The 16,591-nt window shown below is 40.2% G+C and overlaps 1 protein-coding gene across 2 annotated transcripts in view; it reads left to right on the top strand.

Moving 5' to 3' along the window:
• epha8 (eph receptor A8) overlaps nucleotides 1-16,591 on the top strand; it is a 151,695-nt gene that overhangs the window by 83,720 nt on the left and 51,384 nt on the right. For both annotated transcript variants that reach the window (XM_085405568.1, XM_085405569.1), the window contains one exon: nucleotides 715-1,030. In XM_085405568.1, the coding sequence (XP_085261694.1) occupies nucleotides 715-1,030 (316 nt within the window). The remainder of the gene's footprint in view (nucleotides 1-714; nucleotides 1,031-16,591) is intronic.

Here is a 16,591-nt window from a genome sequence, read left to right as displayed (position 1 = left end):
ATGTTAACGCCACAACACGGCAAATCTCCGTTAACGAGCTACCACGGATTGCCCCGTGCATGGGGCTAGATGGCGTCAACACGTTAACGAGCAAACTGTTAACGAGCCACATGTTGTACAAACCTTATGTTTGTGAGAAGCAACCAATCTAAAAAAAAAAAAGTGTAAGTGGCTTTGAAGGGAAAGGTGCCACCCCAGCTTGTTTCAGAGTATACAAACTGAGGGGGTGGCCAGTCTTCTATCTGTCTACTATTAAGAACAAGGTTTTTGCCTATTTTTAGATGCTTTTGCTGCAAACTTTTAAAATAATGTTGTAAATTAGCTCCTTGGTGTTAACAATAGTCAACTGTGATGTGATATCTTATGAAAAACAAGCATATAAAAATGTAAAATCATCTGTTTGCTCATTGTGGTCGGAAGCACAGCAGTTGATTAATGACTGCTGCCAAAGCAAAACAACAAACACGGGTCCAGAGATTAAATTACAGCTGCATTCATACTGTTCCACCTGTTTTGTTAAGAAACCTCTGTATCAACCACTGTTTATGTTTTATGAAAAATAAATAAATAAATAAAACAACTTTCTAAACTCTAGAAAGTTACTACATGCATGCTCATGTACACTTTGGGCTTTAAATTGTGCACAGGAAAGTTCCTGCAAAATTAAGAGCATCCTGCCTTTTAAGAAAAATTGCTTGTCCTGTCTTCTTACAGGTGCGCGGTGTGGGCCCTCTCAATAGGCGGGGCTTTTACCTGGCCTTCCAGGACATCGGCGCCTGCATTGCCCTCACCTCGGTGAGGGTGTACTACAAACGCTGTGTGGGCGTGAACCGTAACCTGGCTGTGTTCACTGACGTGGTCACGGGGGCTGACTCATCATCTCTGGTAGAGGTCAGAGGTCAGTGTGTGGATCACGCTGAGGAGAGGGACACACCCAAAATGTACTGCAGTGCAGAGGGGGAATGGCTGGTGCCCATCGGGAGGTGCGTGTGCTCGGCTGGATTTGAGGAGCACAGGGACTCCTGCATAGGTAAGTCTACAATGAGTCCACTGACGATAGGTCTTTACGGTGCATGGTGTGTTTGCACTTTTGGTTTGGTAGTATTTATATTTGGAGCTTTGCAGTGGAGGCAAAGCTGCTGCTCTGAGCAATCATAGTGTGTCATTTTTAAAATATTTTATTCCTTATTTCATGTTTTGAAAATCAGGGAACAAAGAAAATGACCATTCTAAGTGAAGGGCATCAGACACTGTTTATATTTTCTTTAATAAAAAAAAGCCTATTCACCAAATTGATCTGATAGTTTCCAACTCTTAGCCAATTTAGCAAAAGCTAAAAACTCAACCCTAACCTTAGATAAATGGTTAATGGATTGCTGCTTATGTAGAACTGCTTTACTCTATCTGAGGACTCAAAGCACTTTCACAAGTCACAAGTCTCATTCAACCATTCACACACACATTCATACATGTACACACAGACTCACACTCCAGTGAACTCCAGTAAACCCACTCCGGGGTAACTTAGGGTTCAGTATTTGGCCTGAGGATACTTCAACATGTGGAACCCAGGGATCAAACCACCAACTTTCCAATTAGTAGACAGCCTGCCTCATGAGACACCGATAACTGTACCTGGAAGGTTCTGTTATGCTGCATTTTACCTCGTGATAAACGGCAAGTTTTCAAACCTGGAAGATGTTAGAGTTGAAATATGATTTCTGACATGAATTTTGGCTGCACAGTTTCTCTCTGGGTATAAAGGGAGAGATTTGAACCTAACCCTAATCTTAAACAGCGACCTAGGAAAGGTTAACATGCATTCAAGGTTTCAGTTATAGGTCAGCCTTCATGACATGTGCCAACTGTGGGAACCATTAAGGAATTACTTTACAAAGAGATCTATTTAACTGTGCAGTCATAGTATCCTATGGTAAGAAGTATATTTTTTGTACTTCCATATAAAAACTGTCAACTTAAAACCTTTGCTATTGTTCCTGAACAAAAACTGGAAATCCATTTAACAGACCACAGAATGCTCAAATGCTGCAAAAACAGAGAGTATTCGAGGGGAATTGTTGCGTTAGGATGAGATGGTGGACGGCGAGATGAGGGTGACCCACACTGTTAACTCTCCAGAGAGAGCTGGAGGTGAACAAAGTTAATCAGAGAGAGGTGAACTGTTGCTCAGCAGGGGCTGTGCACTTAAACCTGATGAAGTGGGTTATAAAACATGGCAGTTTGCCATTAGCTCGTGGTTTTTACTTTGCTGCTGGTTTCCGGGTGTTTTGCTTTTTATTCGACTTTTATTTCTCGTGCTTGCACATGTGATGTCAACAGGCGAAGAACAGGTTCACATCTACTGTTTGGGTGTCTTGAGCAGAGATGGGCAGTAACGCATTACTTGTAACGCGTTACTGTAATCTGATTACTTTTTTCAAGTAACGAGTAAAGTAAGGGATTACTATTGCAAAAACGGTAATTAGATTACCGTTACTTTCCCGTAGGAACGCTGCGTTACTGCGTTACTAAACCCGTGATTTTTTTGCGAGAATGTCTCACGACAGTGACGTAAGCGAGTGCACCGTTAGTGACAACAGCTGTGTGCAGATCAACAGTGCATCATATATCGAGTGCGGGAGAGAGTATGAGCGTGCAGCGTTTAAAGCGTGGATGTACTGACCTTACTTTGAGTTTGATTCCATAAAAAGTGACAAAAACATTAGTGTCCGTTGTGCGTGGGAAGAAAACTTCTTTTTACAGCGAACAAAACCTCTAAACAAGCACCGAGTGCGCAACGACGTAATGGGAAATTCACAGAGAAACTCACGGATTCTTCAACTGACCGCGGCACACCTGCACCAGGGTAAACCTCCGCCTACCCCCAGTCCTGCTTTACAGGTGAAAATAGAGCAACAGAACTTTATTTATGTTCTGCTGTGTTTTACTTGCATCTATTTGAAAGACTGAGTGTAAACACAAAAAATATTTTATTTTATGTGCTGGAATGTGTAGAAAATAGGTTTAAATGTTAAACTCATTTATTCAAGTCAGAGAATGTTGCATATAATTAAATTTTTGCTTGATGCATAAAGTTAAAAGATTAAAACTGATAAAACAAGTTAAAAAAAAAAGATAATTTTCCATTTGATTACATTTTGTATGATGGATTATGCAGAAAAGGTAGAATTGGGCTGAAAGCTCTATCGCTTTATCACCTCTTCAGGTTGTAAATCGTGTTTTTAAAAAGTAACTAAGTAACTAAGTAATTAATTACTTTTGAAAATGAGTAATCGGTAAAGTAATGGGATTACTTGTTTGGGGAAGTAATCAGTAATTAGTTACTGATTACTTTTTTCAAGTAACTTGACCAACACTGGTCTTGAGTAATAATCGATGCTCTGATAGTGCAAAGGCAAACACATTGCATGTTATGAACACGCATCACATTTTTTCTTTAAAGTTATCTTAAATGTTACACCCTATTGCACGGTGTCACAACTGACCAATTTAATCTGTATGTCTGAATTTGTGGTATGTGATTTTAATGGAAAACGACTTTGCTTCAAGTTTTGTTGTTAAACTAAAGATTAATTAGCATACAGGACATGAGTGCATTACTTTTTATTCAATTTCTATTCAAGGTTTCATTATCAAAGAATGTAATTTGAACTAAACTTCATCAGCTTAAAGTTGAAGTGAAAGAAAAATGCCAGTGAGCTACCCAGACCACCACGACTACACTCCACCCTACCTGCCTACTTAGAATGTGCTCTTTAATTGTTGTACATATATTAAAGGTATTATATGTATCCTTTACAATTTTATCAAATTCATTCCAGTTTATTAACTATTTACATGTTTCATAAACACTAGAGCAAGCACAAATGTTAATGGTTACCATTAAGAATTTTTCTAGTGATTGTGTACAGTAAATGATAGTTAACTGAAATGTAGTAACCTGCCAGTTTATTACATATTAACCATTGTTACTATGGGATATGAACTTTAGAACTATACAATGTAACTATTATCCAATATATCTACTATACATGAGCCAATGAAGAATTGAGTAAAATCTCACTCTACTCGCTACTGTTACTTTCTTTCATGCTCTGATTGCATGTTCACGGTAGTCTGACACCTTTTATGCTGAGCTCATTTCAAAACTTTAATCCTTATGGATGAGCTGTTAGAAAACTTTAATCTACAGTTTGTATGAATGTGGAAACTATAGGGTGTAAATATGCTTGTAATGATCAAAAGTAACTTGGGAATCTATGGGAACGGACTTTCTTTTGGAGTCATCAGAAGCACTGCAGTTTTTAGGTTCATTTGTCAGACCTGGAGCTGGCACTTGGTTCTTTTCACAGCACCATGTCTGATAAACCAACAACTCATCGTGCACTGCCTCATTTAACTGGAATTGTCACTAGTTTCCCGTCAGCTGGGACAAACCCTACTTCAAGGTCGTCAACACTAAACTCCATAAGTGCTGTTTGGGCTCAACGTTGGCAATGGAGACAAAGTAATTGTGTAAAAGGCAGCTTCAGTTACAAAGTAACTACTAATAGATTTCAGATCGCTTTTTAAATTATCAGTGCTATTCAGTCTTCTGATTAGGAAAATGATTGTGCGCATTGCAGTTCCACAGTAAATTAGCTATATGAACATTTCCTCGGAGCATCAGCAGCAGCGTGTGTGCAGAATGCAAAGAGCCTTAGAAGCAACGCACGAATGTGGAAAGGTTCTAACCTTTCTAACGAATCAAAAAGTCTCTTTGAAGCTCCGGCTGCAGATCATGTAAAGAAAATTTTAAATGAAACGAAAAAGTTCAAGGTCTGGTCAAAAGCCTTTCAAAGGTCTAACATTTTCCTCAAGGAGGTAAATACTGATGAAAACAGCCGCCTGTCTGCCCGAGCTCGCTTTTCTTCTTTCATTCACTGATGAAAAAAAACAAGTGAGAGGTTTAAGATGGAAAGATTTTTGATCTGCTATTGTTTGCCCTCACACTCAGTTTGTTTTGTCCTTTTTGATTTTCCCTTGCCAGGGATTTGATAGGCTGACCTCATTCAGAGACCTGTACATATTTCAGGTGGCAATTGGGTTACAGTAATTAAAATCTATTAATCATACAGCGCTGGATAATTAAACGCTAAAAGCAGTTTGTCAGCTAAACGAGCCGAACGAGACACGCAACACCGGTTTGCTAGCATCCCCCTCCTTTTAGCCTTCCTCCTCCCATCATCTACTCATCCACACACCCACAAATCTATGTTGTGTCTGAGGCCAGCGGCAAACCCCCTCTCACTTCGACACAGTGAGAGCTACTTGTCAAAATGTGTTTAAAAGCATAGGAAACGGTGTGTGTGTGTGCACGTGTGTGTGAGTGAGTGTGTGTCCGGTTCAGAGGGCCACATACAGACCTTCTATAATTAGTTGCAGGCAATTAGCAGCAGCAGAGAAATGCAAAACAGAGCCCAGTAAAGAAAGCAGAGGAAAGGGGTGGAGGGAAAACCCACGGTGAGTTCATGTTTTGTTTATGGAACAGATTTTATCCACATTTTTAATGTAACACACTGCTGTACTTTTTCTGAGGTTGTGGAGATAGGATCTTTTAAAGGGAGGAAATAACATGAAAAGGAAGAGAAAATAGAATTCTTTTACTTTGTGATAATCCTCAGCTGGAGGTGCTCCTTTATACCCTGTATTTTTTTGTGTCAGAGCACAAAGTGAGTTTTTGCAGTGGAAAGGGAGAGTTTTCAGTATATCTTCCGCTGATGTCTTGACTCTTCTGGTACCAAACTGGGTCGCTGTGCTAATTTGCCCTCACCACAGCCAGCCACAGTCACGCACACACGAGACCAGACGAGACCCAGAGAGGAGGGAGGGCACGAGATGGTGAAAGGAAGATGGCTTAAGTTGCTTGTGTGTGTGTGTGTGTGTGTGTGTGTGTGTGTGTGTGTGTGTGTGTGTGTGTGTGTGTGTGTGTGTGTGTGTGTGTGTGTGTGTGTGCAGAAGGGAAAAAAAATCAGACATGACTGTGTTTGAATATGTGCGTATATGAGCGTGCTTAAGTGGCTGTCCCCAGACAAAGATGCAGAGCTTTGGCAGAGAGCACGACATGGTGTGTGCGTGTGCATGAGCACAGGGTTGCGTGACATGCCGTTAAAAATGTCACAGGGAGGGAGGCAATGAAAGACGAAGGGAAAAAGAGAGGAGGGTAGGGGGAGAGACACGGAGGCGGAGCGGTTGACTGGACCCCTCGTCTACTTGCGTTTACATCAAAACACTGAGTGTGTGTGGGTGTAGCTGTACATGCATGCATGTGTGCAGGTGGATACTGTGTGTGTCTGCGTGTGTGTGGAGAGGCATGCCTCCCGGTGCCAGTGAAGAATGGGCTAAAGTGCCCCATATAGTGAGAGCGATCAAGGACACACTGATATGAGACACACACACTTAGTCTGGTCACATTTACTCAGCTCAGTCGGGCCATCCAACCCTGACACACACACACACACACACACACACACACACACACACACACACACACATACAAAGGGAAAGTGGGAGAACAAGACAGATAGAGCAAAGGGGAGGGTTCGTACTCACAGATGTGTATTAGCTCTGCTCAGTCAGTGGACCACAACGCGTCCTCCTACTCTGAGAACTCCGCTGTACCTCTCATACTTTCAGGTGATTTATTGTTCCAGCTGCAACGACGTAAAGTCAAACGTGTAGAGAAGACAGGTTTACTCTACATTTCATTGATGTGATGCATATCCATACATTAACACTTTTTTGTGATATTGTGATGATGCCTTTTTCCTTATCTGTCCTCCTCACATATCCCCAAAACATCATTAAAATGTGCAACAACAATAATGTTCTTTATTTGTCATTCCAGATTAAATTAAGTTTTTAAAGATCTTCCTGACATGCTCTCTAAGAATTCACTGACACACATTTGAATAATTGCTGTTTTTATAACTAATATCTTTCATGTTGCTCCAGCCTTCGTTTCCCACCTCCAAATCCCCAGTGGAGCATCGATACCACCAAACTCTGCACAGAGATTATTTTCGGAATTTTCCTCCAAATTGTAGCCACATTTGTTTTCTTTTTTAAAATGCTAAAGCCACTAAAAATAAAACACTTTCTTCTTTACAGACTCAGCAGTGTATAACCTACGTTAGTTTCATTTGTGAAAAAGACAAAGTTTCATTGTCAGAGAGGAAACAGTAAAAACAGAATCACACCTGAAATATTGCTTTGTAAACTTCGTCCAACTTATTACACTCGATAATCTAAGCAATTATAATATCCATCAATTGATCTTTCTGTCTGTCTGTAGATCACTTTAGTTTAACAACATTAATAATTCAATTTTTTACACTTTATAAATCCCTTCATGGATTTATTTCATCATTGTGTGTCATTATTAAATGATTATTATTTAAAATCCAGAAATGTGGATTTGCAACCTGTTATTTATGGTAGCATACAGACACCGTATGAAAGGAAATATTAGAAAAATGAAAGATAAAGAAATAACATAAAAAAGACTTAAATATTGATGGATTTTATTTAATTAAATTTTTCGCCACGGTAATGTATGTCTATAATTTTAAAGGGAGCGTTCACAGCAACATCAAATGTTGTTTAGATTGTGTTTGCTGTCAGTTGCACACTTTTGCTGATCTGCACTGTGGAAGTGTCTTTTCTACTTTTTATTTTTTTACTGAACGACAGCTGCCAGCTGTATCACTCTGCAGAGGAGCTCGTGAAGCTCCTCATGACAACAAGGTCACAGTAGTAGCAGGATGCAAACATTAGTGGAGCTCTCCTCAGCCAAGTTGGCCTGTTAGCTAGCAGCATGGGTGACAGACGTAAACAGGAGAGAGAAAACAGCTCTCTCCTGTTTACGTCTAACCACAGCAAGCTTTGTGTTTCTTTCTTTCTTTTGTAAGAAAATACATTACTGCTGTGTCGAATTTCTTTATGATCTTTTGTGAAAATCAAAGGAAATTTTGTTTAATTACGTTGAAGACAAAGTCTCTAAAGCTGATATCACCTAAACTGTACTTTTGTGGTGAACTGTTCCTTTAAATGATTTTTTGTCCCCCATACTCGGCTTAAATTGATCTCTTTGTAAAGATAAAATCATGACCAGAAGAATAATCAGATTTAGGAAATTGCAATGTCACTCAGAGCCAGCAGAGCAAAAGAAGGGTTATTTCTAGTGTCTGATAACATTTAAATCTGACAGGATTATCTTACACTGCTTTTTACCTCCGTGGTGAGCTGGAGATTAATTAATATCAAGAGATATTAAAAATGTTATCAAAAGAATTATGTAAATACATTAATCACAAAAACATGCAGGCATTCGTGCTGAAACTGAGATTGTTTGAAAACCACCAACATTTCTAGTAATGTGACGCATCTTAGTCGTGAGTGATGATGATCAGGAAAATGTGTTGATCTGAAAAAGAAAAGCACGTCCTGACTCAGTTCTCCCGCTTTAGCCTTCAAATGATGTATGTGATTAAACTGTGTGTGTGTGTGTGTGTGTGTGTGTGTGTGTGTGTGTGTGTGTGTGTGTGTGTGTGTGTGTGTGTGTGTTTGACAGTGTGCCACCCTGGCAGCTCTTGAAATTCCTCACCTCTCCCTCTTAAGCAGACAACAATTATTGGCTCCTCCTTTCGCTGAGGGATTGTAGGATTGTTCAGGGCCTTTTTTGACTCTTGTGTCAGCAAACTGTTCTCCCTGTGAGGGTGGAGGGCTAGCTGGTGAGGGCTTAAGCAGAGGTTCGACCAGAGAAAGAAAAGAATAAAGGGAAAGGTAAGCAGAATAAAAGGGGGCGAAATAAAATAATCAAACATACAGTTTGTTTGAGTCACAGAGATTATGAAACAAAGTCGAATGGGAGAAGTAATGTGATCGTTATCTGTCAGTGTGGCACCGTAGAGAAATATCAGAGGATGACAGCAGCGGGCGACGAGGAGGATTTAATATTCTTCTTTTATATATTTATTATTTCATCAAACACACACGCAGAGCAGGTGAGGAGCTTTGTCCTTGCTTCTGTCTGTGAGTACCTCCTTCCTCTCTGCTGTCATTCTTCCTCACAGCTTTTATTTTCCACCTCAGAAATACAACATGATGCTCATACACACACACACACACACACACACACACACACACACACACACACACACACACACACACACACACACACACACACACAGGTCCAAAGGTTTTTTTTACCTGTCATTCAGCATGTGAATAATTGTTGTATAATTGTGTATATCAAATATCATATTATATAATAATTCAAACCATTTTTATCTATCAAATAAAAAGCCGGCATAATTTCAGCATGCAATTATTGGTGAAAAATGTTTTTTCCATCGAGATCAATATATATATATATATATATATATATATATATATATATATATATATATATATATATATATATTGTTCACACAACTTACAGTAAAATTTTACTTTGACTTTTGAACGGTATAATTGGAAACTGAGCAAAAGAAGCAATTTGCAGGAATTTGCACAAATCACTTGGTCTCTGGTGAATATCTTAAAAAATGTCTGTCAATTAAGTCAATTCACTGATTTAAAAGCAAATCAGAAAACTACAAAAGTTTTTTTGGTTGTTTTTCAGGAAAATGCAAAAAGAAAAAAAATTAAAAAGGGCTTTTCACACAGGAGTCACAAAACACTTTACAAGGACAACAGACGGCTTTTTTGTGAAATGAAAGGCAGTGCAAATTAAACGTGGCTACAAGAAAAAGTGCTGGAATTAAAAGGAAAGAGAATAAAAATAATTTTTTAAAAATGCAACAAACTGAAGCAGTGTCAGACTTCTTACATGTAACTTTGCTAATGCTCGCGTGCTTCCATATTATTGGCTCACAGTGTCCTGAAACAATGTGTTTGTGTTTGGAGGATGTGCTGATGTGCTGATGTGCTGTGGAAACACTCACAGCTGTTGACGTTCTCTTAACATTTATGTTAAGTGTTGATTTGAGTTTTGATATGAAAAAGACCCGACGTGTCAGCTGAGGTGAAGGAGCTCAAAGTACCACTTTAAATTTTCACACATGGATAAACCATCAAAACCAAGTTTGATGCATTTATTTATTCGATCACTGAGGGAATGTGGTTAAAACTACTTACACAGCAGTTCTCTTCACATTATACACACTCCACTCATTCTTATATCCCGAGCATCCCTCTGTTAATGTGTGTGTTGTTGTTGGGAATCTTCAGTTGCTGTCTTGTTCTTTTCGTGATAATCAAAAAACAGGAAAATAATAAAGTTTGATTATTTGTCCAAAATGCCCCACACAGAATCCGACCTTTCAAATACGGTATGACTCCCACCTTCCCTCAGGCAAGTTTTCACACAGACTCGTTACATCTGTGCACACGTATGAAACAAACAAGAAAAAAAATCACACAGATAAAAAAAAAACCTAACACTGTTTAGCAAAACCGATATCTGTCTGCTTAGGTTCACTAATACTGCAACTCCCTCTCTCTCTCTAGTCTAGCCTTGACAGACACACACAGTATGCATAGTGCCTTGTTAAACCCCAGCAGTGCAGCGTCTAACAAGTTTTCTGGTGAAAAGCCAGCTTTGCATTCTGTGCCCCTCAGGAGTCCAAAGGCTGCTGCTAGGATGGCCCCCCCCCTCCGACAACCAATTATAAAATTTCACAACGATGTGTCTCATTTTGTTTCACGTGTTTGCTGACAGCCCTGATCAAGTTTAAAGGCTGAAAGTCTGAGACTATCTATGTATGTATGTACGGAAAGATGGAAAGACAGCTAGGCAACACTACAGTTCTTTGGCTCGTACCGCGTGACGTTGAGCTGCTACGTTGTTAATCTGATGATCTGATGATTTCTTCTACGCTGCAGTGTTCTTAATGAAGATGCAGTTAAGTGATTTGGGGAACAGATGATTTGGTGAGAACTTCATTACTCTCCCGCTCACGACCACTTGAGTGGAACACAATATTCATAATTGCTGTCAGAATCAACTTGTGGCAGTCCGCTATCGAGAACATATAAGGAGCTCAAATTGAAATGGTCTCCAGAGTGGGAGAGACGGGGGAATACACAGTGAACAAATTAGTTCCATCCTCCTGGCGGTTTGTAAACAACTGCTGATCAACAACATTGTTACTGTTTGGAGGCAAATGACACAGAGGCTCCAGAAAAACACCCACACTCGCTGCCTGGGGGTGGGAAAGCTGCCCGGTGCGAGCGCACATCCACTCACTCACTCACAAATATGGCTTTAACGCACACACAGCCGATCCACCGGGGATCTGTATCTGTGCAGCTGAAAAACATTTCTTTTTCATCTCCAGGAAGATTGTACACACAAGGCAAACTGCTGAAAGGATGAGATATCAGCTGGCTATGAAACTTGGACTTTGCACTTTGTTTTGGAAGGGGAAAAAAACAAAATATGACCATCGTTTTGGTTTGGTTTTAATGTCTGTGGTGGTTTAGAGTAATAAACAGAACTTTTAGGAGCACATCACTTTTTTCTGGAATTACCTTGAACTTGCTGCCTTTCCATGCTGCTGTCTGTCTTTCATTTGGGATGGAATTTTTTTTAATCCCTAAAACATCTGCATGAGCTTTTCAACCACTCTTTTTTTTTTTTTTTTAATATATCAATAATATGGCCAAACTGAAATAAAACAACCTTAAACACATGCTGAATTAATGGCACTACTTTCCTCTTTAGTATTATTTTTGTCTTTATTAGATGGTGGAAATGGAGGAGGGGAAGACATGCAGCAAAGGGCCTCAGGTCAGACTGGAGCCCGGGCTGGCCCTTTGCAGCCTTGTGGCATATGGTCACCTGCTCACCCTGTGAGCTACACTGGCACCGGGTGGTGCACCTTTCTAACCTCCTTACATCCACCAGGTCACTTTTACTTCAGCCGCATGCTAAAGAGGCAAATTTTCAGGAGCTAGATGATGTTACCTTCTTATGTTAACGTTTTACACTAATATCTGTATCTCAAACCCCTCAAAAAAATCAAACCTTTACCTGATGGAAGTATTTTTTCATGCTGTAACTCCACGAAATCCTGTTTCCTGTGAAATGCCATTTCATTTATTTTCATTTATTTTACTTCTGTCTGATTATAAACAAGTAAAATTAGGAATCGAACAAACAACAGCGTATATGCACCTCCCCTCATACATACAAGATTTAACTAACCACAAAGTGACAATGTAACAGTATTACATAATAATAAGATTAATTTCAAGTAAATAAAATATCTGTGTATTTCTTAATTGACATGTTGTTGTTTTTTACCATATATTTAAATCACTGTATTCCATATTCTGTAAACTTATCCAAAAAAAAAAAAACAAACAAAAAAAAAAACGTTTTTTGAAAACCTAATATCCCTCCTGGCTTTTCTCAGCTGAAAGAAATCCGGAACACCTGGCGATGATGTCACCAGCGTCCCTTTTGAAAAGCAGAACCCAGAAAGTGGAATATCTTGACTAACATTGCAACGATGTCTCGGGAATGATAGTCGTATCCATTGTTTTGCTGATATTCCAGAGTAAATCAGACAAGCACAGAGCTGTGATTGGTGGGGCATGGCAAGAGGCAAAACTGAAACATTTCAATCAGCCAAATTAGGATATTCAACTTGATAATAACGCTGCTACATTTAAATACTCATCACATTTACGTCAGCCACACTGATGTTGCCAAACAAAAACCCCTTCACAAAAGCGCCGAACAACAGCCGTCACAGCTGCAGCGGCTGCATGCTGCGCTTTGGGAAACCAGGCACTGGGACCCTGTGTGTTATTGCACAAATGTGTGTGCGTGTGTCCAAATGTGTGAGTCTCATTAATGTGTCCAAATGTGTGAGTCCAAACGTGTGAGCAGCCTACATCTGTTTGTTAAGGGGCGGGAGCATCAGTGGAGAGGGATTTGCTGTTGCCGTGCCAAGACTAATTAGTGTTTTTGTGTTGGTCCGGTTGGTCCTCGCCCGTGGATGTCCAACAAAGTAAGGAAGGAGGGGAAGGAGAGGTGCAAAGAGGGGGAAAGTAGATGAAAGGGTGAGAGAAGGAGAGACAAAGGAGAAGAGAAAAGGAGAGGATCTGGAACAACTGAAAGGGGAAAAAGGAGAGGAGGAGGAGGACAGCAGAGGAAAGACAGAAGAGTAATGAACAGATGGAAATGAGATAGAGGAAAATTGAGTCGGAGGATCGAGGACTTAAGAAAGGAAGACACAAGAGTTTAAAAGACGGGCGTGAAGGAAAGAGAGCAGATGGGGAGAAGGAAAGAAATGCGGGAGACGGAAGGAGCAAGCAATGAAAGGAAAGTGGGGCGAAGAAAAATGAAAGAAGGGAAGAGAGAACAGGTGAAAAGAGCAGAGAAGTATAGAAAAATATAGGGAAGAAAAGGAGGTAATGAAGGAGATGGAGTAGAAGAAGTGAGGAGAGATGAGAAAAGAAGATCTGAAGAAGGAAAGAACTGAAAAGATGGGTGAGATGAGAGGAAGGAAAGAAGGGGAAAGAGGAGAATCAGTGGAAGAGAATAACTGGCATTATTAAACATCTAATTCTGTTAAGCCATCATGACTCTTTGTGTGTGTGCGTGAGAGAGAGAGAGATAACAGAATGAATCGTATCTCAGCCAGCCACAGCACAGTTGTGTCACTCAAACTTCCCTCCAATCTTTGTTGCGATTGGCCGAAGCCCTATCTCCACAGCAGGTGCAGAGGGCTGCACGTCAGCACACAAAGCAACTTTGCAGACACACACACACTTGCATACCCATGTTAGCGGCAACACAAAGACGCACACTGGCACGAACAAATCCTCTTATGTGCAGCCCATATGAATGCTTAATTCAGGGCTGAAAATATGCACACAAAAGGCCGGGAAGCTGCTGGCTACATTATTGATTGAGTGTGTGCCACCCTTGGCCTGCAGTAGCCACCCATGTCCCGGTCCAGTGTCTAAGAGCTATTAGTGCTGACAGTAAAGAGACAGGCAACATGATAGCAGATCACTGAGAAGCTGGCAGCCTCCATCTGAAGGGACTGCGGGACTTCTTCAAATGATTTTCTGCCCTGACTTCTTGTTGAGTTAAACTGATGTGCACACGGGGCACTGTCATTTACTTCTCGCTCTTTCATGGCCTCCGCTGGAGGGATGAGAGTTTGTATGGATGTGCGTGCTCCAATGTATGTGTGTGTGTGTGTGTGTGCCGTGAATTGCAATGATGTTGGCATTTCAAGTAGAGGAACCAGCTGCGACATAATTTCACTCCTCCATCAATGTCAGTTGATTGCTTGGATAAATAAAAGTGAGACTATAGAAATACAGAAAGTTTATGTTGTGTAATCTGTCGTTTCTTATTCAAAGTCACAGAGGCTCTAATGCCGTTGCTTCACCACATAATTGGCTCTCGTTCCCGAGCCGAGCCAAACTTTTCGCTTTTTGTCTGCTTTTGCTCAAATGTGTGGAGATTGAAGTTGGGTCAAAGCTTTATTTGATTTCTTTCTTTCTTTTGGTGCAATAAATAGGTGAAAATCTGAGCTTTATTTGTTTTCATCCTTTTATATTCTTCATTTCTTTTCCCACAAAGTTTCTGAAGCTTTGATTTTGTTGTTTGTTTGTTTTTTGTTTGTTTTTTAATGAGCTGCTTTTTCTCTCTTAATGACGATGATTTTTCAAAGAAAAGCCTGCATTTCAGTGCCAACAGTAAGAGAAATAAAGAAATAGCCACGTTAAAAAAACCAAAACAATCATCGTCATCCTCACTCTTATATCAGTTTATAAACTATTTTTCACTTTCTTTTTGAAAACTCAAATATAATATGCCATAAATTATCACGTCATATAGTTTATGATTGTTTCTTTTTAGGCCTTTCCTTAAAACATTTTGAAATGCAATGGGAAACTTCGGAAGCAGGTGAGAAATATGGGCGCTGTTAAAAAAAATGATAAACAGAGAGCTGATCACTTTAATTTTTTAGTGCACAAAACTACACAAAGTAAGTCTAAGCCTATGTTGAGCAGTGGATGACATTTTAAATCCATTTTAGTGAATGCACATGTAGTTGAGTTAAAATAAATTACACAGCATGTGCAACACTGCAACTCGCTAATGCTTTTTTAAAGCATGTATTGCGATATATCTACAATCCACTATGGGGCCAGTTTGCACAGCTGGTAATCAGTGCGGTGTCAGAAAAAGCTTTTTCAGATTCTAATTGTCATCAGTAGTAATTAAGATTATTCATGCTATTTTTAAGTCTTTAATGATTAAGAATGAGCTGAAGCCATAGAGAAAAAGCAGTGACAGTTTGACACTGCAGTATACCAACACTGCTCTGGTAGACCCCACTGAAGACTGAACTTTTTCAGTGCTGCAATCACTCCCTGGTTAGTTTTAGATACTAAACTCCACTTGCTGAAGTTTAGGAAAAGATTGTGATGCGTGTTCAAATACGCTCCTTCACAACAACAACCCGGTTCACTGAACGATGATGACTTGGGAGTGACAGACCTGTCACCTTAATGCTGTAACCTGGTGTGTTAAGTTCCACCATCAAAGGCCACCATGTGCCTAAATGAGCCACATCAGCGGCTTTGACAAAACGGCATTAATTGATGTCCGGAAACAAGCTCAGCCTGGATATTTCCAGGACGTTGACTGCGCTTGTTAATATAATAAAATAACTATAATGCTGCTATTAATACTAGGGTAATGTTTTATCCAAAAAGCTTAAGAATAATACCCACGGGGAGCCTTTTAATGATGGAGCAATCCTCTGCAGATGCAAGAACATGAAACTCACTTGTCCTTTTGACCTCCACGAGCGAAACACCTGGAGCTGTGAAAAACTTCTAATTTAGCAAACATGCTTATAACAACTGCATTTATTAGAGGGTGACGGTGATGTTGAATGGTTCTGACGAGCTCAGCACTTGGTGACCTGCATCCTTCACTCCTGACAGGAATTCTGTTTATCCCGTGAGGATTTTTACGATACTTGTGTTCAAACACTCGCACGTTCATCCTGAAACAGCAGTTTGTTAGTTGTTCAGTACATACTTGCTAATCCAAATCCAGATTCTCGTCTTGTTACATTCTTGATGAATCACAGAGGGGTCGTACCCTGTTTTGAATGTTAAGTGTGTGAACTTTCTTCTTTTTTTCCACCCTTCTGTGACGGATTTGTTTTGACTGGAGCTGCCTGGTAGACCGGCTGTGACCACATTAGCGCAGTGTGACTCCTGCCTCCTCTCAGCTCTCCTCCTCCCGCAAGCTTTGTCCTTTTCAAATATATAAATAATCAAAAACAGTTGATTAATTTCCCCTCTGATGCGTCGCAGCGATCGCTAATGTCGGAAAAAGAGGAAAGTTTAGCCTCCCCGCCCCTCCTCCCTCCCTCCGCTGCATCTCCCCACGCCTTTCCCCTCTCGCTTGCGTTTCCGACACACGCGCTTCACACTGTCTGATCTTCTCAATCTGCTGCTAATATGCCTTTCAGAATGCCTG

Source organism: Rhamphochromis longiceps, linkage group LG5 (assembly GCF_057381845.1).
Source record: "Rhamphochromis longiceps isolate RC_006_pf linkage group LG5, R_longiceps_female_GT1.1, whole genome shotgun sequence".
Classification (NCBI taxonomy): domain Eukaryota; kingdom Metazoa; phylum Chordata; class Actinopteri; order Cichliformes; family Cichlidae; genus Rhamphochromis; species Rhamphochromis longiceps.
Note: the sequence above shows the minus strand (reverse complement) of the source record. Positions and strands in the feature narration are given on the sequence as shown.